This window comes from Astatotilapia calliptera, chromosome 7 (genome assembly GCF_900246225.1).
Source record: "Astatotilapia calliptera chromosome 7, fAstCal1.2, whole genome shotgun sequence".
In the NCBI taxonomy this organism is placed as follows: domain Eukaryota; kingdom Metazoa; phylum Chordata; class Actinopteri; order Cichliformes; family Cichlidae; genus Astatotilapia; species Astatotilapia calliptera.
In genome coordinates, this window is record NC_039308.1 from 22,044,732 (window position 1) to 22,067,790 (window position 23,059).

At 39.7% G+C, this 23,059-nt stretch overlaps 3 protein-coding genes across 5 annotated transcripts in view; 1 reads left to right on the forward strand and 2 right to left on the reverse strand.

The window, feature by feature from the left end:
- abl1 (c-abl oncogene 1, non-receptor tyrosine kinase) overlaps positions 1 to 12,492 on the reverse strand; it is a 33,886-nt gene extending 21,394 nt beyond the window's left edge. Inside the window, exons 1-2 of one of the 2 annotated variants that reach the window (XM_026173792.1) lie at positions 11,922 to 12,492; positions 10,780 to 11,134 (exon numbers count right to left, since the gene is read on the reverse strand). In XM_026173792.1, coding sequence (XP_026029577.1) covers positions 10,780 to 10,906 — 127 coding nt within the window. In that variant the 5' untranslated portion in view covers positions 10,907 to 11,134; positions 11,922 to 12,492. Of the gene's footprint in view, positions 1 to 10,779; positions 11,135 to 11,881 lie in introns of both variants that reach the window. The other variant, XM_026173791.1, reaches the window with a different exon arrangement.
- Positions 12,493 to 14,713: 2,221 nt separating this feature from the next.
- Positions 14,714 to 18,966, reverse strand: exosc2 (exosome component 2). Its single transcript, XM_026176922.1, has 9 exons — positions 18,789 to 18,966; positions 18,343 to 18,444; positions 18,205 to 18,250; positions 17,979 to 18,068; positions 17,810 to 17,875; positions 17,646 to 17,714; positions 16,940 to 17,116; positions 15,669 to 15,797; positions 14,714 to 15,107 (listed from the first exon to the last, which is right to left on the reverse strand). The coding sequence occupies exons 1-9, from the start codon at positions 18,908 to 18,910 to the stop codon at positions 15,027 to 15,029; spliced, it is 882 nt and encodes a 293-aa protein (XP_026032707.1). The 5' UTR covers positions 18,911 to 18,966; the 3' UTR covers positions 14,714 to 15,026.
- Positions 18,967 to 20,144: 1,178 nt separating this feature from the next.
- The window catches only part of ric1 (RIC1 homolog, RAB6A GEF complex partner 1), a 42,531-nt gene continuing 39,616 nt past the window's right edge, over positions 20,145 to 23,059 (forward strand). For both annotated transcript variants that reach the window (XM_026173795.1, XM_026173796.1), the window contains exon 1: positions 20,145 to 20,771. In XM_026173795.1, coding sequence (XP_026029580.1) covers positions 20,631 to 20,771 — 141 coding nt within the window. In that variant the 5' untranslated portion in view covers positions 20,145 to 20,630. The remainder of the gene's footprint in view (positions 20,772 to 23,059) is intronic.

Genomic DNA, 23,059 nt, shown 5'->3' on the forward strand with positions numbered 1-23,059 from the left:
ACATTACATGTCTTAGAGACATCTAAATGCCTGGGGAAAGACCCATTTGTCTGAATGCCCACTGGAGTAAAAACAGCAACAGATACACAAGCAAGCCACTCAGGCTATGAGACTCTCAGGCTGCAGCAGTGGAAGTGCTTATGCTCTTCTTAGAGTCTAAGTGGATCCAGATGGAGCGAGCATTGCAGGCCCCCTCTTAAAGCTCTATGAAGAGGAGCTTACTACAGCATTAAGGGACAGGACGGCATGACAGTACTTCATAATAAACTGGACAGGAAGGGGAAAAAGAAAACAAATCAAAGAATGGTTGCTTATTCCCGCTTAACTGAAATGACACTGGAACTTTTTGAAGACAAACAGAGGCGCACCGACCACATATAAATGCCCTAACGTCAGCTTGTGCTGCCCTCATGTCTGCCTTTGATCATATCATCTGTAAGAGGGGGAATTTCTGAACTGTAAAGCTGAACTGTTTACCAAAAGAAAGAGCTGGCACGCTAGGTAGCAGGTTGTCTGCAAAGAAAACAACAGCTGGGACTGCCTGCTTGGGTACGGAGTGGAGAACAGGGTGAGCGTGTGACAGAGTGTGGGCTTGTGTTATGGAACCAGGTGGTGACAAGCTCCCATGCTGCATTCCTAACTCAACTTGGAAGTTCTCTGTAAGCACACAAGTCTGTATGTGCGATGGGGAGATAAGTTGGAAGATCCCACATGTTGCACTGAGACAACGAAAACTGTAGTGATGCCAACATAAAAGAAGCCGATTCAAGTTTGAGCAATCTATCAACAAAGACAGTCTAACTTGGCTACAAAAGCTTTAAACAAACACAGATGGTTCAGTAAATACTTATTTTCTAGTCAGAAACGGCGCAATCACAAGCTGAGATTTCATAACACAGTGTTTCTGATGCTGAAGTGATTTCAAATAACAAAAACCAGGGTGAGAGTCAGTGACTCAACAGGACTGTTTGTCCTAAATCCACATGCATACACTTTCAATTGTTTTGTTTAAAACATTGTGTGCCCTACGTATATCGAAAAGGCTTTGGTTTACGCTTTGGTTTAGCCCTAGTGTCACTTTTTTCCTTTCTTTGCTGCCATTTGGGATCTCTTTACTTCAGGTTAACGTAATTACATGTAGGCATGCGTGCAGCTCAATTTACAGCTCTTTAAAAGGGAACCTATTACTTTCTTTCATGTACGTACTGCTGCACTGTTTAATCGGCTCATATGAAACATGGCCATTGTTTAAAATAATGTCTGCAAAAAATACCTGTGAGCCAAAAATTTGGGCTTTGGACTGCTCTGCACACTCCATTTGAGAGTTGTTGTTTTTTTTCTTACTGTCGGCTATGCGTGATGTCAAACAGAGCAAATTTCCATAATATAATCATCTCAGGAAAGCCAGGTAAAAGGAAAGTGGGTTAAAAGACAAAGTGATAGAGCTAAAAACAGATTCGTTCAAAGAGCAGCTGAACTAAGTCCCAATTCATGCAAAGTTACTCAAGTAGTGTCCAACAATAAAATAATGAAGTCAGAAAAGAACATAATAATATGTCTCCTTTAAGAATGTGATATACGGCATGATCTGAATGGAAAACAACTTGCAAAACAGAAAGGGGGATTGCACCAGTTATTTGAGAGAGGAATGCATAAGAGGTTGCATTCTTCTCTCCACTGCTGTAGTGGTGTGTGTGTGCATCTCTCTCTCTCTTTCTCTCTCTTTTGTTTTTTTCTATTTTGTTTGTTTGTTTTGTTTTTTTAACTGTGAATAATAGACAATATCACTCAACGGAGCCTGGAGCAACAGATCACATATAAACATATGTTATTCCCCAGGAAACGGAGTGGAGGATGAAGAGGCCTTGGCCGGAACCCATTGACGATATCATCATACTGGTCAGATAACAGTTACACAATAGGCCTTTCTGAAGGAAAACATTTGGACATGTCACGGTAAAGAAAGACTACGGGTAAAATCAACAGCATTAATGACAGCTGAATTATTTATTTAGGTGCTTTGTTCCGCTGTTGTGCATACTGATTAATCGCAGCTTAGCGTGACAATATCATTAAGAGTTGAATCTGTGCTCTTTTCTACAGGCATGTTAAAATGGGGAAAAGCCCATTTACAGCAGGTTTTAATAACTGCTCAATACTGTCTACTGTCTAAATCCCTCGACAATGTAAGCCTGCTCATTAAAGAAGGTTTAAAACCAAAATAGTGTCTCTTCAGTGCAACAGACGAAAACTAGTAAGGCATAGACTACCTTGATTTATACAGACAGCCGTTTTGGCTACTGTGGCTGCAAGCAGACTCTTTTCCAGGTGGTCAAGACCTAATGAGAGAGGAAATGCTTACTAATCAGCAATGTGTCATCCAGACAGGGGCAAATTTATTTTACTCACATTTCCCAACACAGTATGACAACATGACAGCATCACCAAAGACTAACCAACCACTGTCGAGATTAGGAACTAAACATTAGATAAAAGAAAAATCCCCTTGGTTGGGAGTTGCAGAAGACCTTTGTGTCCATTAGTGTAGAGACAGGGTCTGCCACGGTAAGGGAAAAGCCACCAGTGGCCTAACAGCTGGCCTGAATGAGTATTACTATGAGGCGCCTGCTCTGTGGGTATGTATGTGGGTGCGTATGTACACACAGACGTACACACGGACACACACAGACCCCCCTCCTTCCATCTTCAGGACCCACGGGGATCATGGGAGGAGATTTGGTGTCTAGACTGTATAGATTCCTCAAGTTCCAGCCAAAAAAAGAGTCAGTTACTGACTACAAGAGAAACGGATTCCCTCACTGGATACATGCTAAATGCAGCTGCTGCAGGAAAATACACAGATATCAAATGATGTCACTGTCTGCTCTCTAGGACAACTTTATAAAGGCAATGCTAACTTGCTTAAATCACTCCAAAGCTCAAAGAATCCTCATTTGCACAGTTACGATTTTTTTCTCTAATTAATAAAATCTGAAGTAGATCCAGCAAAAACTAAATGTTTTACAAATACCCAAGTTTGCCATCTGGAGCATGGCATCTCCAGTAGTTATGACCATCTATCACCACTATAAATGACCATGTTTTCGAAATCAGGTATACTTCCTGCACGTGACCAGTTTTACTGCTGCTTCATTTAGCGCTACAACTTTAGGCTCTCTATAGCATAACATTTTGCAAGGGACAAAAGTTTATCTTGTTACATGAACTATAAATACTAATTGAACTTTTTAGAGCTCTAATAGTAAAAATCAATTGCTTTTCAGTCCATCGGGTAGTGTTGTTGAGGGGTTTTTTATTTTTATTTTTTAAGGGGTCAAAGAGGTGATGGTCAGCGTGCAGGAAGAAAGAGAGTGGCATCAGAGAAAAAAATAAATAAAGAGAACACTGTTTGCTGCTGGGATATGCAAGAGTGTCACACGAAAGTAAAACACTCCAGGAATACTACGACATGAGGGCTCATCTAACACGCCACCATCCTCACATAACATTATCCAAGGACTACAAAGCTAACCTTACATCAGCTCACTCTTAAGTTGACAAAGCCAAAAGGACAAAAATCAATCAATCACCTACTTTAAGTGCAAAGACTCGTGTCCATGCAACATTGTGGAAAACGACAGCTTTTGTTTACATGCTCAAAACAGCCAGATATTCCCACATGCAGCTTCAACAGACGCAGCTGCACCGAGACAGAAGCGAAGCGTGAAGTTGACGAAAGGTAGGCTACAGCAGAAAGGGTTGCATTAACTTGCGACGCGTGATCGTCACGGCCTGCATATTCCTGTGTCTGTAACAGCTGACTATCTCACTGAGGACTGGCAGCTGCTGGCTCACATTCAAAATACCTGTAAAAGCACAGCAGCCCACATGTTTGCATTCAGTTAAGTTGGACTGTAATACAAACAGTTCAGTTTGTCAGGTGCATGTAGCATTTATGACAGTGTTGAGCCATTTTCCAGCAATCAAAATGACTGAAATGAGGGGAACATAGGGCAATATAGACAGATTAGAATTTAAAGTTTAAAGGTCATAAATTGTAATATATCATGATATACCTTACTGCACTACCAAGCATTTTACAAAATGTTTAAAAACGCAAAGATATCATAGTGGGATTTAAGTATCATGATAACAATTATATCACGGGGTCTCCGGTGATTCCCACCATCAAGATTTACCAGTCCCTCATAAACATGCAAGTCAGTTGGCTTATTAATTTAACCACTGATATACGTGACAACTTTTCTATGTTAACCAGAATATTGTGTTGCTCTAATATCCAAAAACCCAAAATAGAAATTAGCAAATAGAAACAGGAATCATCTCCCTCTCTGTGCCCTGAACATACTTTCAAGCCCTGCCAGGCTTTCTTCAGGGCATCAAATAATGAAAAAGTGCAGGGTGAAGAAAAGTCCTGTTGTGCTCATGCTGACAAATATCCAAGCAAGTATCTACATGCAAGAGGTTTTCTGCAACCCACCTCACATGGCTGATGACCGCAGGTTAGCAATGGTCGCTTTTTGTTGCCTACAAACTAAAATTATCTGCAATTACAATCAATCTGTGTTTTCTGTTTCCAAAGAAGCATTGTACAACCACAAACCTGCAATATTTAAATGTATCATTTTACACTAAAATCTTTACATTTGCTTTGAAACTGCACTTTTGTATTTGTGATTAAGTGCATTCTCTTGTATGTTTTCGTACAGTGGTGGTTACAAACACTCCCATCCTTACATTATGGTTGTTTGTTTTACATAATTTCACAATAAACGCACCAAATTATTGCTAATAGGAACTGCTTGCACTTGGGCCACAATATCCACGTAATAACATTGTGATGGCATTGGTTTACAGTTTGTCCTGTGGTTTGCAGGTGTTGCTTTAACTGCTGATGTGAAAAAACCCCACAGAAACCTAAATCCTAGGTTATTAAGCACACTTTTTATATGAAATGGTATCTGGGTCACCACTTCACTGTACTAAAACACAACCCCATAAATAAATGTGACCACCAGGGGGCGAATTTCCCTTTTTATACCACCAACATTTGGGTACTTCAAATATTAAAGCACAGTCAGATAATATTGTTGCAAGCCTTAAAAAAAGATAGAAAGTCTTTTCTTTTCTCCAAAACGTTCACAGCTGTCCTGTTTCCAGCGTCAGCCCATTTCAGGGAATGAAAACAAAGGAAAAGAATTATTTTAAGTCTTTCTATGCAGCCATTTAATTTCTTACAGCTTGCAAGTGGTGCACTTTAAAGCGGTTGCTGGAACATCTAAAGAGAAGATATCTAACTAAAGAAAATTTTATGCTGACACCAACCACGGACACATAGAGCTGGGCGATATGAGATTTTTTCATATCACGATATGTTTTTTTCATTTCAGGCGATAACGATATCTATCACGATATAAGCCAAATAACTATATTTGTAAGATTTAAATGTGCCGTTGCTCACAAGTAAAATGTGAAATAATCAGCAGCTTGTTTTTATTTAAATATTTATTTCCCATAATAAGTTCAACAGGGTAGATGTACTTAAGGAACATGAGACTTTTTCAGATAAATAAAGGCAAATATTGCAAACTACACAAAAGGCAGCCGCTAAAGCGTTTAAGTTTCAAAACAGAACAAACAAAAACAGACTAAATTGTCAATTCCACTTAGAAACAAAATATTAATTCTAAAAATAAATCTTAGTTTGTTTTACAGAAGAACAGACAAAACTAACTTTTGTCAGTATCAAATAAACTGAGAACTAAAAGGAAATTCTCAATCTCTCCTTGTTGTATAGCTGAGCTTTTCAAACAGTTTTAACAGTTACTTTAGTCTGACAAAAGCCGAATGACGAATTAGCGCTTCCAGTCAGAGACTGAGGCTACGTCCACACGTACACGGGTGTTTTTGAAAACGGAGATTTTCCGTTTTCGTTTTAAAAAATAATCCCGTCCACACATAAAGGCAGAAATGAAGGAAAACGCTGCTATGAACATGCCAAAGCAGCAGGTGGCGCTAGATTCCTAACCGTGCAGAAATGTTGGCCAATCAGAAGTCTAGAAGCCTCGGTGGGAAAAAGTAAACAAAGCTGCGGCATAGAAGCAGAACCGAGTCGTATGTGTGGACGGACAGTAACTGTGTGTATATGTAAGCATTTAAACACTGCAGAGAGTAGAATTAACAGTAACAGTATTGTAGAAATTCATTTCACCGAAACAATAACGTGGCGCACAGTGTGACGCATGCACCAGTTTATTGTATTTCCAGACTTGCTTTCGGCACAATTTACAGTGCACGCTACTCTGTTTTTTGTCAGACTTGAAATAGCCGAAATACCTTCACACTACGGAACTTCTATGGCTCTTCCGTTCGACAATCTCTCCGGCATTGGAACCGTCATCTGTTTTCTCTTCGGTCACGCTCGGTAGATTTTTCTAGTCGGCACACTCATTTCCTCCATTACGCGCTGGGTCCATTACCCAGGGCAGCTGTGGCTACAACCGTAGCTTGCCTCCACCAGTGTATGAATATGAGTGTGAATGAATAGTGGCATTGTAAAGCGCTTTGGGTGCCTTGAAAAGCGCTATATAAATCCAATCCATTATTATTATTATTATTATTATTATTATTATTATTATTATTATTATTACCCACTGCCTGCTTCCCAAACAAACACACGTGCGGCTTGGCACTTGTGCTGTATGTAACAAGTCACGCGACGTGACGCTGCGGCTGTGATTGGTTCGGCTCTGCGCTACTTAGTTTGGATTGGCTGACCTTTTTTTATTTTTATTTTTTATTTTAAGAGGACAAGAGCGGCGAAGTCTATCGCGATAGCTTAATTTCTCTATCGAGTAAAAGTTATATCGCGATACATATCGTTATCGTTCTATCGCCCAGCTCTACGGACACATTGACTGAAAATCTGGTGAATTCTTCCAGATTCATTTTAGTTTCACTTTCCAGGGTTTGTCTGCTCAATTCTAGTTTGCTGTGATTTTTACTTTTTAATAGTTTTACTTCCTTTTATGTGTTTCATTTGTCAGAGGATAATTTAAGTCCACAATGGGTTTTACAATACAAATACATGACTCGCAGTCACATACACATCCCAGTTTCCATAAACAGATATTTTTTCTCTGGCTAGTTGTGCTGAAGTATAAAACAAAACAAAAAAATCATCCATCATTTTTATAAGCACTTATTCAGAATTTCGGGCCCACTGGAGCCTATCGGTGCTGTCACAGGCACTAACTTTTTAAAAATCTCTTTGTGTATAACCTCTGAATCTCTGTAGTGGCTTTAACTCTGTGACATCAGCTGCGGCACCCACACAAGGTTACAAAAGTCAAGAGGTGCACCACTGGCCAAAATGAAACCAAAGCGTGGCTTGACCCAGCAAATGCATGTCACTTTTGGAGTGTTGCACCCTTCGCAAGGCCAAGAACGGTGGGTGTAATGGCACCATAACACTACATTAAAAGACAGAAATCAATGTTCTTCACCCTCATCATTTTTAGTAAGGAAATCATCAGTTTAGAACAAGTGATGTTAACCAAGAATAAATGACACATGAAGGGTGTTGTAAAGTTGTCTCTGCGTTACAAAGTAACAACTTATTCAACCAAATGGAAGCACTTTCTGTGTGTAGTTTGTATGTTCTCCCTGTGTTTGCGTAGGTTCTCTCCGGGTACTCCGGCTTCCTCCCACAGTCCAAAGACATGCAGTTAGTGGGGTTAAGTTAATTGGTCATTCTAAATTGCCTATAGGTGTGAATGTGAGTGCAAATGGTTGTTTGTCTCTATGTGTTAGTCCTGCGACAGACTGGCGACCTGTCCAGGATGTACCCTGTGGTAGCTGGGATTTGCCTCCCGCAACCCTGAAAAGGATCACCAGGAGAAAATGGATAGATGGATAGAAACACAACACAGACTGCAGTACAGTGGTCCCTCGCTATAATGCAGTTCACCTTTCGTGGCCTCGCTGTTTCGCTAATTTCTTTGCTTTTTTTTTTTTTCCCATAATGTATTGTGATCTGCGTCCTGATTGACTGACAATGGTCTACAGCCGATCTCATGCCGTATCTCCTGTGCATTACAGAATGCGTTCAGCTTGTCAAATTTACATAAATCTTTGATCGCTAGCAGTGTGACTCTGAAGTCCTGTACTGTATGTCTGTAAGTTTTCTCCCCAACAAACGCAACAATGTCAATGAAACATTTTGCATTTTTTCAGTTAATTCCCCCATATTCTGGTTTTTAAGATTCATTTCAGTTAACTAACTATGTACTTTAATTATTGAACTACACAGTTGTATGATTAACTTAAGCACGCACACACTGCAATTTGAAACACACATGGTGAAAGCTAAAAATGGAATAGTTCTGTACAAGCTAACCATGCCTAAACACAGTACATACCTACACACACAGCATGCAGAAGTGCCAAGAACAGAAACAGGTCTTTGCTTGCCCCTCACTACCTCTGTCTCTTTCCCAAGCAGCTGCATGCAGAGGTCTGAACCTGCCTGCTGAGAAGCAGCATGGTTCTAAAGATCCTAGTTTTAACTAGTTTGAAGAAAAAAACAAAACATAAAATCATGTGTTGATCTTGCCCTCCTCTTGCACTGTGACTCACATCCCCTCTTACGGTCTAACCTGCACATCACAAGAGGAAAGGGATAGAAAGGAAAAGCAAATGCATCCCATGTCAGTAACCCTTTACAAAATTCGATCCATTTACCAGCACACAATTTCATTCTGTTTGCATGACCTTCGATGTCCTGTTCCCCACTGTGTTAAGCAAGCTTTAGAGTCAGTGGAAAGCAATCCTGCCAAGGCAATCACAACGCTAAAGACACATTCGGTTAACCTATCAGTTAGCTAGATGCATGATTCACATCCACTAATTAAAAATCATATTAAAAATTAAATTAAAAAAAGATGCATCTCTAATAATAATGAGTATCTTTTTTCTGCAGCCCTTCCATTACTTTGAAAAATTGTCTTCTACATTGATAATATCTGTTTACCTCTCTTTCCACTGATGCCTCACATAGGGGTGCACCCAGGAATCAGCCAGTATCAATACTGCAAAAGTTCACCACTAAAATGACATTTACAGATGCCAGTGATTAATAACTTTGCACTGGTGTATAAATGTTAAAAGAACGTGTGCAGAGCTGAAAGGTTTCAAAAACATTTATACCTCTGTAGATTTTGTAAACACAGGAAACATAACACAAAAAAACCCATCAGAATCGACACTCAGACATATTCTAAACACTGATATTACCCATGAATTTCACAATCGGTGCATGTCTGGTCTTTAGACAGAAATGCTTAATGCAGTAATAATCTACTTCCTGTTTGATCTGAACCCCTCACTGCAGAAAATTTAAGACCAATTAAAAAAGTTTACAGGGGCAAATTAAAAATCCTACTATCATACATTTCTTTTTTGATCTAGAACAGAGTGCAAGCCTTCCTGCACCTTTTTATTTTTTAGGTTTAACTATTCTGGGCAACACATTTAGACAAAGACAGTTTTACTAGTCAAACTAGAAAATAATAAGCTAGCAATGACAGAAACATGAGGCAAAGTAATACATGACATGACAGTGTTTCATAAGCAATGTTTAAAACTATGGAAGTCTGCTCTGATCGAATATGTGGACAAAAAACAAGAGACTCAAACCAGCAGAAAAACAGAAACAAAATCAGACGGCTTTAAATGGACATAAACGATGCACTTCCCGCCAACCACAAAGACGACACACACCCAGGTAAGACTTCTCTCTCACACGTGGTGAAGCTCTGCACCAACAGTATGCCAGTCTTACCCAGAGGCAAACATGGTTCCCAAAGGTGTGGAGAAACAATGCAACTATTCTGATATTCCATTAATCATTGAAGTATATTTTTAAACCAAACTACCAAACATTCCTGGACTGATCACTCATGTTAAGATTTGACATGTTGACAATGAGCAGTCACTCAAAGTTTATCTCGTGTGTCTGACAGTGTAAAGTCAGAAAAACCCTCAGCATACTGCACACATTTGCTAAAAATATTTTAAAGACTGTGTTGAAGGTTTAAAGGCATTTCTGTGCCCAAGAAGCTCAAAAAACTTTTATGACATTACATTAGAACATTGCTTCCATCTGTGGAGGTCATTATTATAATAAACACACATTTAATAAACTAAGTTACATCTTGTAAAGGGTCAAGTGTAAACTCATCTCCTCAATCTATTAGTAAACAGTTAATTTGGTAATGTTTACTAATAGATTTCCATCAAATACAAGCTACATGTCATCGTTTTTCTTAAAAATGAGCTTTAAAAATATACTGTTTTTTATGCACAAAGTGTGTAAAATTTAAAAAGAACATAAATATAGCAGCTGGACAGCAATTTATTTTATCTTCATTGATTAATTAGTCAGATCATAATCGATGTTTAGCTTTGGCTAATATGTACAGTGGTTGCTCCAGTAAGTGCATTTTCACTGTGGGATTTATTCTGCTGAAAAAATGTTTGTCACAGGGAGAGTCAAAAATAACAATGAATTTTTTTGTGCTTGATTTCAGGCCAATGCCCACACAAGATATTCAAAAAAACAAACAAACAAAAAAAAGCTTCAAAATGCACACATGCACACTTCAACAATCAAGAATTTCCCCTACTGAGCAAATTTATTATACTTTAGGAAATCCATTTGCTGTCAACGTAATAAGTGACAAAAACATTTGATCTTACCGTGCACAGCAAAAACATTACAGGGCTGGTTCCCATGGCGTGATGATTCCTTCTTCGAGCCCTTGATGAAGGCCGGCAAACTGGGTCTCCTCTGGTCCCCTACAAGCTTCCCCGGCTGCTGCCCCATAAGGGCAGGGTGCCAGGCCGCAGCCGGGACTCTCCAAGCTGGACTCAGTTGCCCACCAGGAAAAGAGGAGATTGGGAAAAGAAAAGAATCCGTTCCCCTGGCTCGGGCACTCCCCTCCCAGAATTTAGGTGATGGAGGTCACCAGCACAAATCAGTGATGCTCCAGTATGTCTCTGTTTATCATGCATTAATGGAGTGTGAGTGCTTTACAGGACATTTCACAGCGATCTAGAGACAAATAAAACAAGATTCAGTGATGATTTCATTTAACACAAAGATATATGACCCTAAAGTCAAAATAAAACAAGAACTAATTTGACTGGTAGTTTATGTGCCAAATAACAAACCACAAGCTAATCTTAACTGCTCATTTAGTTTTATTGTGTTCCACTTTAATTGTGATGTCAGGTGTTTCCTTTTCTATACAAATTAGTTTTCCCTTGTTCCCTATAACCTAAACGTCAGCTAAATTTTCTAATTTTAATGCCCGTCTATTCAATTCAGTTTTATCTATATAGCGCCAAACACAATATCAGTTGCCTCAAGGCTCTTTAAATAAAAAAGATAGCTATTAAAACCCCTAATCTAGGTTAAGATACACTCATATTTATTCCTGCTATCTACCATTTACATTTTATTCCGCACAGTTGGTGTGGAGCACCCACAATTTAGTTGTACAATGACAATAAAGGGCTATTCTATTTTATTCTATTATAGATATGCAAAAAAACTGCCAAGTGTTAGATTTAAAAACTAGTCACGGAGAGAAAAAGCAAGAAAAGTAGCAAGTATTGATAGCCATAACAATACTGCCCTTATTTTATTGGAATACCAAAGTTAAAAAAAATAATAATGAAAAAAAAGATCATTTAATCATCAGTAACAGGCACTGAAGTAAATGTGCCAGATAAAGCAAACTTTTGCTCTAGTTACGAACGCCGTGGGGAGTAAAAACAAGTGTTTACAGAAACTTACACGGTCACAGAAACATATATATGATTTGTTAGCTGGCGACCTTAAGCTAATGTTGGAGATAGCCATGAAAGCTAACCAACTGCTGGTGGTATGCAGCGCCAGACCCTTAAATGCACACCAAGCAGGCAACAGTTGGCTGTCGCTGGCTCGCTGGTAGGGAAACCGCCGACAAGTGCACTTAAACGTCTCACAAAAACATGATTTGACCGCCACCCTTTCAACACTTTGCAGCTGGTCTTTCCAAAGCCACAGTTGGTTTCAAACTTCCGTGTCCACTTTTTCGTCTTGCGGAGTTTCTTCCCCTGCGGTACCCGGACTAAAAGGCACTTTAATCAAGGCAAATCGAGGCAACTCAGCCGGGCAGAGAGCGACGACTCTTTTTACAAGTCCTTTCCTCTGTTCACAGTCGCCGAGCTCTTCGTTACCGAACCCCTGGCTCTCGTACTTATTCATAGCTTTCACGTGAAAATCGCAGCAGTAAACTTTGGCCGAGTAGTAGTTCTGTAGCTGGGGCCGCCATACTTCCATACGCAAGGTGGTTTACTGGGTGGGTGGGGCGACGTACGACGTCACGTGCGTGCGTGGACTAGCACAGGAGGACTAGAGCAAAGGTTTGTTGTGCTGGGAGAGCAGCAACACTGCAGCCAAGCTGAGGCTGAGAGAGTACGCTCACACAGGGGAGAAAAGCTGAAGGTACACAGGTTAAAGGTTCATCCACCCACACATATAATGGTGGATTTGATCAAAGCCATAAAGAACTCACTGCTCAAGAATATGATCTAGCCCAGGCCTAATTGTCTTCAGGATATATGTATGGATATATGATTTTTGGCATATCAAACTTGGGCAGCACGGTGGCATGGTGGTTAGCACTGTTGCCGCACAGCAAGAAGGTCCTGAGTTCAATTCCACCATCAGGCCGGGGTCTTTCTGTGTGGAGTTTGCATGTTCTCCCCGTGTTTGCGTGGGTTCTCTCCGGGTACTCCGGCTTCCTCCCACCGTCCAAAGACATGCAGCTTGTGGGGATAGGTTAATTGATTAATCCAAATTGTCACTAGGAGTGAATGTGAGTGTGAATGGTTGTCTGTCCCTGTGTGTTGGCCCTGCGACAGACTGGCGACCTGTCCAGGGTGTACCCCGCCTTTCGCCCTATGACAGCTGGGATAGGCTCCAGCGCCCCCCGCGGGGGGGAAGCGAATGGATGGATGGCATATCAAACTATGAAAACACTCGATTCTGTGCTTACAGATAAATTACACAAATTTGGTTACTTTACTCAGTTTTAAAGCATCTAACTCAACATTTATCCCACTTTGAGATACTTATTAGAATCAGGGGTGGCATGTTATCAGGATATCTGTAGGGAGTGAACCTATGATTGTATATAAATATATATTTTACACAATCTAAAGGAATTTACCTAATTTAAATCTCTAACATATATATTGTTGTGTTCTGGTGTGTTGTAATTATCCACTTTAAGGGAACTTAAAGACACTAAAAGCAGAGAAAAGAAAACTTTCTTCACAGGGTTAGCAAGGGATTCTTGCAACCGCAAGAAAGATATTATACAAATCTAACCTACATGAGAGGTGTCAAGGGAAAGCATTTATTGTCCAGGAGGAAAATTAGAATAAAACTACAGTGGGAGTGAACATATCTGATGAGGAATGGTCACAAACCTGGAAAATACAGCAGTCAACAACATCATCACGTGCCTGGAGACTGCACTGCTGGAAAATGTAATTAGATTTTTTATAACACCCAAAATTAAGAACAAACATACCTCATTACCACAAACTAGAAACAAAGAGATCCAACATGTTTTTTTTTGTTTGTTATCCTACTTGTTGTATTTATCTTTTTGTTGTCGTTTTGTTGTATAGTGTTTAAAGAAAAACAATAAAAAGAAAGTTAAAAAAAAACAAAAAAACCTACAGTTTACAGTACCAGTGAAGTGGCAAATACCAAAGCCATACTCATACTGTGAATCATGGTGGTGGAAACATTATGGTTTGGGTTTGCTTTAGCTTTTCCACTGTCTCAGTGACTGGGCACTTTGGGCAGTTACTGAGTCAACTATGACTTCTGAATTTTATCATAGAGTTCCAGCTGCTCAAACATTTTTACAAGCTAGTGACCCCTAGCACATTAGCAAATCCACCAAAGGATGTGTAAAACAGAAGAAAAGGAGGTTATGGAGCAATCTATTCAAGAAAAGTCCCATTTCACCATTATTGAGCCGTTTAAAGTGGATGGATTATGCAAGAATACCCTCAAACCTAAAATAATAACTAAAAACTACCAATTTCCAGACACCATTAAAACCACTAAAATGGTGATTATACGTAACCTTTACTGCTGACGTGAGAAGTTTGTTCTTATCAGCTTAACCAATATATCAGATTAATGTCTAATAAATTAACCTTAACATGACTGAAAGAGCTCCACAACTCTGAAACTTTCCTATTGTCAACATGTGTTTGGCACACCACAAACAGAACAACCAGCTGATCCAACAAAACTTTTAAAGAGTGTAAATAAATAATGTGTAACTTGTTGCAACGATACAAAAATATCATTTTAAACAGCACCGTCACATAATCTTAGTAAAGGGTCATTAGTAACTACACGGAAAATTTCAAGAAATCTTTTTCATCTATCTGAAAGAAGACAAAAAAATATTGGCTACTATGTCAGATTTTTAAAATTGCCCAATATTGATATTTAAATTAAAAAAAAAAAAATCCTGTAAGAACTAGAGCCCAAACAATAAAGATTCCCAGATACGTTTTTTCCTTGTTCACAGACAGACCACACTGAGATGCAGTGAAAATTTATAGAAATCACAAAATTTATTGTATACAGTATATATCTCACATGGAAAAAAAAAAAAAGATTGACTATTATTTTGTAAAACTTTAGAATAGCTGGAATGCTGCACACATTGAACGAGTTACACTTCGCTTGCGTTTGCTATTAAAAACAACCCAACAATAATACTGGTTTCCTTTAATAAAACACGTTGGACTTTGACAATTTAATTATATCTCTAAGAAAATAAAGCTAATTCAGCTTTCAGATCAGTGGTCGGGTCCACAGCTGGCCTGATGTGATTTTGACTTGTGACAAGGCTTTGGGCTCTTTAACCCTCCTGTTCCAAGAGCTTCTGTTGTGTCAACATTACAATCTCCTCCATCACCTCTGGTTTTAAGAGGTCCTTCACCTACAGAGACAACATAAATCAAAAGCATAACCACATACACCCATGGATGTACATGTTTTCAGTCTGTGTTTATGGTAACAGAAAGTGTTTTTATAGAGTTGCAGCTTGAGCGCGAGTGCACAGTAACACTTTATATGGGTTGGCTCGATTGTAAATATAATACAGAAGAAAAATGTGCCACATAGTGGATATGCTGATATCATTGCAAGAGTAGTGTTTGCGAGACGCATGGGCGATTAAGTCATTTGTTCCCCACCCCAAAGGGCAATGAAATCAACCGTGACTGTTCCACACTGCAAAAACAGCCGAGTCAAAGTTGAGAACTGCACAGTATTTTTTCCACTAGTGGTGCCCAGGAGCTGGAGAATTACAGTATGACCACTAGATGGCACAATATGACACAGAAAAGAATTGGGGGTTTTCTGGTGTTGCAATAGTTTTGTAATCATATTGTTTACAAACATGAAACAACAGGTGTCATTATAACAAAAAATGACTGTAAATTGTAGTAATGTCAATAATTTAGTTTCAAAGGCTGGTTTTTACTGGAGTGATTCTTACCTGGTGCTGAAGTGATGATTCGTAGCAGTAGAGAACACTGGTGTCATACAGGAGGACTTTGTGCGCAGCCAAAGCCAGCAGGCAGTTTCTCAACCGTGAAATGACCTCTCGATCCGACAGGCTGACAGGCTGAGGAACCAGAGATGAGAGATGCACAAACGAATAAGCTCTGTGTGTACGGTGTAAACCACAAGCATCCGGAGCATCATTACATACTCTTGCAAGTCTTCAACTTGCAAACATTTTTTTTAAACGTCTTTCTAATGCTCCTTCAGACTGAAGCTGCCTTCAGCCCGTGTTGCTGAAGGTGCTTTTTTACCAAGCCGAGTGTGGCACACGAAGGTGATTGACTCAAACAGTCAAGGATGCCCCAACTTGATGGAATAGTTGGTTGCTCTGGCCTTGCCTTTAGGTTGAATGATGAAAGTTTGTGCATTTGGTTGAAGCTAAGCACACAAAACACTACTTGTGTGAGCAGTAAAAATCATTAATGGATGGCAGCGTTCCCGTTCCATTGACAGCCATGCATGCCCGAGCCTCTTTCCAAGTTTTAGTTCATCAGTCCATAAAAATTTGTTCTCACTGATTTTGCAAACTACAACCAGGCCTTTCCATTTAGAAAAAAATAAAAAATGTTCCTTGTGCTGAATGCTTAGGTTCTCTACATGTTTTCTCTACTTAGTTTTTCAGTGCACACCTTTATTTTAAATTACATTTTTAAATTTACTACCTTTTGATATATAACATACAATATATTAACTATATTTTGATACATTTTTGCTTTTCTGTCTCTTGTTACTTTCTTTATAAGCATGGCTGTGTGTTGAATCCTCCTACTGATAGACAAGAACAGCTCAATACTCTCAGTGAACTTTTAGCAGCCAAGCTGAAAACTACTATTGCGATTTGTGTGCAGAGAAAACTGACACATAGTTCTTTCAATCTTGATGTAAATGTACTTAAATCAATACTCAAACATTAAATTAGTATCCATTACTTTTCCAAACTTGGGAAAGCAGAAGGAAAAATGTGGGCAACCACCAGTGCTACCCCTCAGCTTCTGAGTAGACAAACCTTTCAGAGAACTTGACCTTTGACCTTGAGGTCAATTCCACTGAGATTTGAAGTCAACCAACATTTTTAGTGAATGCACCGATTGTATCAATTTGAAATTCCTACATTTCCTAAAACAACAAGAAATTGTTTTCCAAATTCATATGCCCATTGATCAGTAATAAAAATATGGAATACAGTTTTTTGTGGTGTCCTACCTCAAGGCTGGTGTAGAAACCCCCAGCTTCCTCCTCTTGTTGGCCCGGTGTGGGATACAACCACACAAAGCCATTATTCCCCAGGATAATGGATGCGCCACACGGCAGGTTGTGGAAATGCGTTTTCTGCCTCTTGATCAGAGAAGGGGAAAGCTGGACCAGTACTCCTTGACCCAACTGATAGTCAGAGGAAGCAGAGACAGGGTGTTAGTTTAAATGAAAATAAAAATAACGATCGTTACTCTTATTATTGAACTAACACAGTTACTCCAGTTTTAGCTTGACTTCACTGGCATCCTGTCAGTTTTAGGGTTAATTTGAATATTTTATTGATTGTTTTTAGGATACTAAATAGGTTGGCCTGCCCCCCCCCCCCGTATTTGTCTGCTCTTATTAATGTCCACACTCCTTTCGGAGCTCCGCTAATCCAAAAAAAAAAAAAAAAAAAAAAAAAAAAAAAATAGGGGTCATAGAGCTTTTCAGTTGTTGCCCTGAGTCTCTTGAATGTGTTTCTATTTCATAATAGATCTGCCATAATAGATCTTTTTACTTTTCTTTGCTCAGTTTCAACTTTCCGGCCTTTAAAAAAACCCTGACATCTTACTTGTGAAGTACTTTGATCAACTCTGGTCATTTGTAATGTGCTATATAAATAAACTTGCCCTTTACCTTTTCACATATCTTTGTGTACACTGGAATAACTTACTTTTCCATACTTTAAACTACGGGTGTGAAGTGAAAGAGCTCCATCCGAGAAGACAGACTGCACCTCTGCCTGAAACCACAAGAAAGGTTCAACACAGATTATGTAACCGGGAATAAAATCACTGGAAAGCCAGTGAGAAATTATAATAGAGAAGTCTGACTTACACTGATGAGATCTCCCTCCTGAAGATATTCTCTCATGGTCAGCTCATCTTCTGCTGATCTTCTCCTCTAAGTAAGTAAGACAGAAAGAAAGAAAGAAGATCAAATATTAATTTTAATACGTCAGCCAAAGCTGTCTTCTCCCAGTGAATCACACTTTCTACCATCTCACCAACTCTCCTCCTGGCAGGTTTACAGAAGACAACAAGAGGACAGAGTCCAGTCGGGAGTTTGTCTGCACCTTCCATCTTTTCTGCTGCACCTATACATTTTAAAGAAGAAGAAGAAGAAAATTTAAAAAACCCCCAAAATGAACCAAAATGAAAACAAGTTTCTGCAATCACTGTCTTTTCTTATAACTAAAGTGGTTGTATATGAGAACAAATACTAGGAATTACCTCTGTAATTCTGCCAACCACAACATCTCCAACCTCACCATTAAACCTGCAATCAAAGCACACTTTACAATGTAAGAATGAGTATATAGATGACAGGCCTATCTAAGTCTTTGACCGTTTAAGAGTTCAATCACTCACCTGGTCTTAAGTGGCCTGACACAGATGAGTTTGTCCACCCTCTGCACCTCTCCTGCGACTGAAGCTGTCAACTTGTCGTCATCAACGTAGGTGCCATGACCCCTGCGGACAGACGGTATCAAACATTAGTTCTGAAGAGAACAGCCAAAAAAAAAAAAAAGAAAAAGAAACAAGGGTAAAGTGCAGCATTCAGAGGTCACACAACACAATGCGGCAGTTTATCCGATTAGAGTCCTTATCCTTACTTACTGTGTATCAGTGTAGAAGGTTGCAAATGAGACCGGCTGACTTTATGCTCACCTGCTAATTCAGTATGGCACTGGCTGTCATCTGGAGCTTTTATTTATTTACCTTTACAAGCCAGATACCTGAAACAGACCCGAACAGCAGCACACTCCTGTGTTTGGTTGATTTCCCATAATAACTCAAATAAAACCAACACCTACCTCATGAACCCAGTGTCTGAAGTAATAACATCCCCCGGTACGACCAGATCTTTTCGGTCAAAAGCAGACGCTGATAGCGACACGGTTTTTCTAATGGTCGGTAATCTCATATCTGCAGCCATGCTTCTTCCTTTGCTTCTTCTTCTCTTCACTTTTTTGGCGGTTTGCGGAAGTTATAAGAGTTTTACCGCCACCTACTGACGCGTTAGTTGTATTTATTTACTTTTAAAAAGCACCTAGTCTAATAAAATGTAAATAAATAAATAAATAAAGTTTAAAAAAAATTAAATACATGTCTTATATCTGTGGCGTTAGTGATATATATATATAAACAGTAAATGTTTATGGGGAGGAAAACTCACAAACACTGCTTCTTTTCCTTCTTTAGCCGCTGACAACATCTAGCTGCTTCCCTGCATCTCTCTAGCATCCTCCTCTGTCACAACAACTGCACATCCTCCTTTACTACATGAATGAATCTTCTCTGTGGTCTTCCTGTTTTCCTCCTGCCTGGCAGCTCCATCCTTTGTCCCGTATATCTGCTATCCTTCGCTCCAAACCATCTCAGCCTTGCCTCTCTTGACTTATTTTTCAAACCACTCAGCCTGAGCTATTTCTCTGATATACTCATTTCTAATCTTGGTGGACTCCCAGTGGTAATCTCATTATCTTCAGCTCTGCCACCTCCAGATCAGTCTCCCGTCTTTATGTTGACACTGTGATCTCCAAACCATACAACACAGCAGGTCATATATCCATCTTGTAAACCTACCCTTTCTCTGGCTCCACAAAGACCCAGTGCAACTCCTCCTGACCTTCTCTCTACTTGTCCATCAACACTCACTGAGTGCTTCAGCATAGTCCTGTTCCACAAACTTTATTTTATTTTATTATTATGGGAAGAATGATACACTAACATGATTAAAATTCCATGTTATTTCAATAATACTTTTATTCTGCTAAATAGCGCGCCATTTCATGGATGGATTTATGAGCTGGATATAAAAGATAAAACTGATGCACAGGCTCTAAATAATTAGGTTAAAAGCTTGTGTTGATATATGTTGATTTAAAAAGAACATAGCAAATCTAATGTGGATTATGGTTGCAGGATTCAGTGCAATGGTTGCAAATAATAATAATGAAAAGAAGAATTAAAAGTAGAAGAAAAAGAATGTATTACAATTAAAAGATGTCAGATAGACTGCAGTTAAGTCACACCCCTATGAAATTGTTTTTCCCAGGCATTTCCATTTTCACCACCAGGTGGCAGCATCGAGCCAAGCTGCCGACACCGCCACCTGGATTCGCACAACGGAGCGGTGACGTCAGATGTCAACAGGACGCAAACTTCCACTATTGCAGCCAATCAGCTTTTGGTCAGACAGACTCTTGGAAAGATGGCGACGGTGAGGCACAGAGGAGTGAAAACTGGACGCTTTGCTGTTACTAAACACCGCAGATCCACACTTCGCTAGAACCCACACGGCACCGGGTGTGGAAGTTAATCGGTCCGCTCTTGAGTCTGAACCCGCCGTTTGGGGCCGTATGGTGACGCTGCGGGTTTGCGCGCTGTTGTTTTCGGTTACACTTGGACTTCTCATTAGCTTTAAGTTGAAAAGCCAGCGCTAGCCCGGGCTAGCTGTGTAGCCTCACTCGGCTGTTTGGAAGCTGTATGGTACCCTTAACCGGTGTCAACACTGGCTTGTATATACCTTATAATTTTTTTTGTATTTCCGGAGCCGCTCATGAGTCACCTGGATTAAATATTGCACTTAAGGAGGAACAGGGGGCCACAAACTATTTGGCACTGCTGCGCCGAGGCGGAGTGAGTTTGCCGTCATGTATTTTCTAACCGGCTGGCCACGGAGGCTGCTTTGTCCGCTGAGGAGCGAAGAAGAGCCCTTCTACATCCAGCCCAGCTCCCAGCGCTTTTACTTCGCTCTGCTGTCAGAGACGCAGCTCAGCGTTTGGTTTAGTCGGGTGAGTTGAAACTCTGATCGGTCTTGAAATCAGCTGACAAAACAAAAACAAAAAAACGCTAGCTAAGATGTGATCTGGTGCCGTTTTCATTTCAAACGCATTGCAGCAGAGGGTGATAACCTGGCCGGCTGCCCTTCATGTTTTATTAAGTGCCGTAAATAAACACGGGGAGAAACTGTGGTGTCCCCATATGAGTAACTCAAACTACTACGTCTTCTTTCTTTTTTTTTAACCTTCATGTGTTGGCAGAGGGTTCCACGTACACAGATATCAGACGGCAGGTGAACTCGTTACACATCATTACACGTGGATGTGTCATTCATTACTTAAGTTAAAACGATAATTTGACAGCAAAACTCAACCACAGTGGATTGGTGTTCACCTGATAGACGCTTTATAGCAGTTCAGTTTAAAGTTGCCCAAATGTTAGTAAATTGTATATTTTGGTAGGTGGACTGGTACTTATATAGTGCCTTTCTGCTCAGTTGAGCATTCAAAACACTTTCTTACTATAAGTGTTACACACATTCATACAGATGCCTACATAGCGGGGGTCAGTACCTTTGGAGGAGTCAGGGAGCAGTCCACTACCTTTAGATTGGTAGACCACCTACGCTACCACCTAAGCCATGTACAGCTACATCCGCTCTACTCATCAGTTTTACCCAGCAACATACAGGTCAAAGGTTAAGTTACTGTCAACAAAACATTTGTAATAGTGTTCAAAACATGCCATGACATGTTTTGCTTACCAGTAGTTTTCAGGAATTTAGGCAGCGCAGTTACAAAATAAATGTCAACACTTATCTCAGCACAATAATCGCGGTGTTTATTTTGTATGTCATGGCCACAAATGCGTCACATGACAGGAACATTTCACAGTGACTTAAACCAATCAGTCAATGTTAATTCTGTCTATTTATAAACTTATTGGACCGCACCAATAAGTTTATAAAAGTGCCAACATGCTGTGCTGCAGCTGGTTTCTTAACAAAACACCAAACTCTGAGCACTGCAACATCTAAAACATCTGGCTTAATTGACTCCTGAACCTGCTGGTATAGAGCCAAGGGAGCAGTGACTTTGAGGTGCGTGGTAACAACATAAACAGGGCTGAACAGATAGTGATGCCAGTGATGTGACATTCAAAATGGAACTTGGAAGGACAGACTGTAGAAATTAGTGGTAGGTCAGTAGCTTGTCAAACACATGAATGCTTTATTGGCAATCTCTTCTTCCCAAGAAATGCAAATAAAAACATCAAGGACTTTCTTGATAAGTTGTTGAAACAAGGGTTAATTGAAGAAGTCTAACAGCATAAGAAAAAATACGTATATTTCAATATATATTTTGAGTCACTGCATGTGGGATTCAGGTGATGTTGGACATGGTGGCAGCTTCATCATATTAATTCCTGTTTTTCACACTTTTTTTTTTTTTTTTAATTTAAAATTAAAAAAAATGCAGAGAGTAGATGTGGTTTCTCTTTCACTGTTTCCAGGGAACTTCTCTACCCACTAAGCTCAGCTTTCAATACCATAGAAATGCGGAATGGGTCATGAATTGTTTGGTGTGCCTCCATTTTAGTACTTCTTCAGTATCTTTATCAACATCATACAGAGTATTTTGAATTCTTCTCTGTTGGCCTTGTTTATTTGAACGTTTTTGCCATGGTGACATCGAAAGGGAGCATATAATTGATTTTTATAACCTGCTCTTGTGTACATTGTTTATAACGGTCTGTGATACATGCACACAGTCTGAATATTATTGAGTTGTGGCAACAATGGATCAGGGTTACAGTTCATTTCCAGAGACCTGCACAGGATGCGACCTTGTTTTGTTTCCCCTCCTTTCTTAAGAGTTCTGAGTGCCTGCAAGTATCCGTGGGGCATCCAGGAAAAGGAATGTCGATTGGAGGAACTTCTTCCTCTTGACATGTGCTGGTCACCCCTACTAAGTCCATTGTGTCCTTCAACTTTTCTGTATAGCTTAGGGGTTATCAGATGGCTAACATTAGGCTACTGCAGGGCTACCAGAGGAAGAAATAATTTTGATTTTTAAACAAAATAAGGAAACAAAAGTTCACAAACTTTTATTTCCATACAATTTAACTTGGATCCTTTTTTGGTATTGTTAATGTTGTCAATATTGTGATTAGCAATGAGCAAATTAGGGGTTTTTCCCAAGGAGAAGTCAGCATTTTCATAGAATCATTATTCTACCAAATAAATGGCACCAAAAATTTGGCTTAGTAGTTTTCAGTCTTGCCAGGTGACTGACAGAAA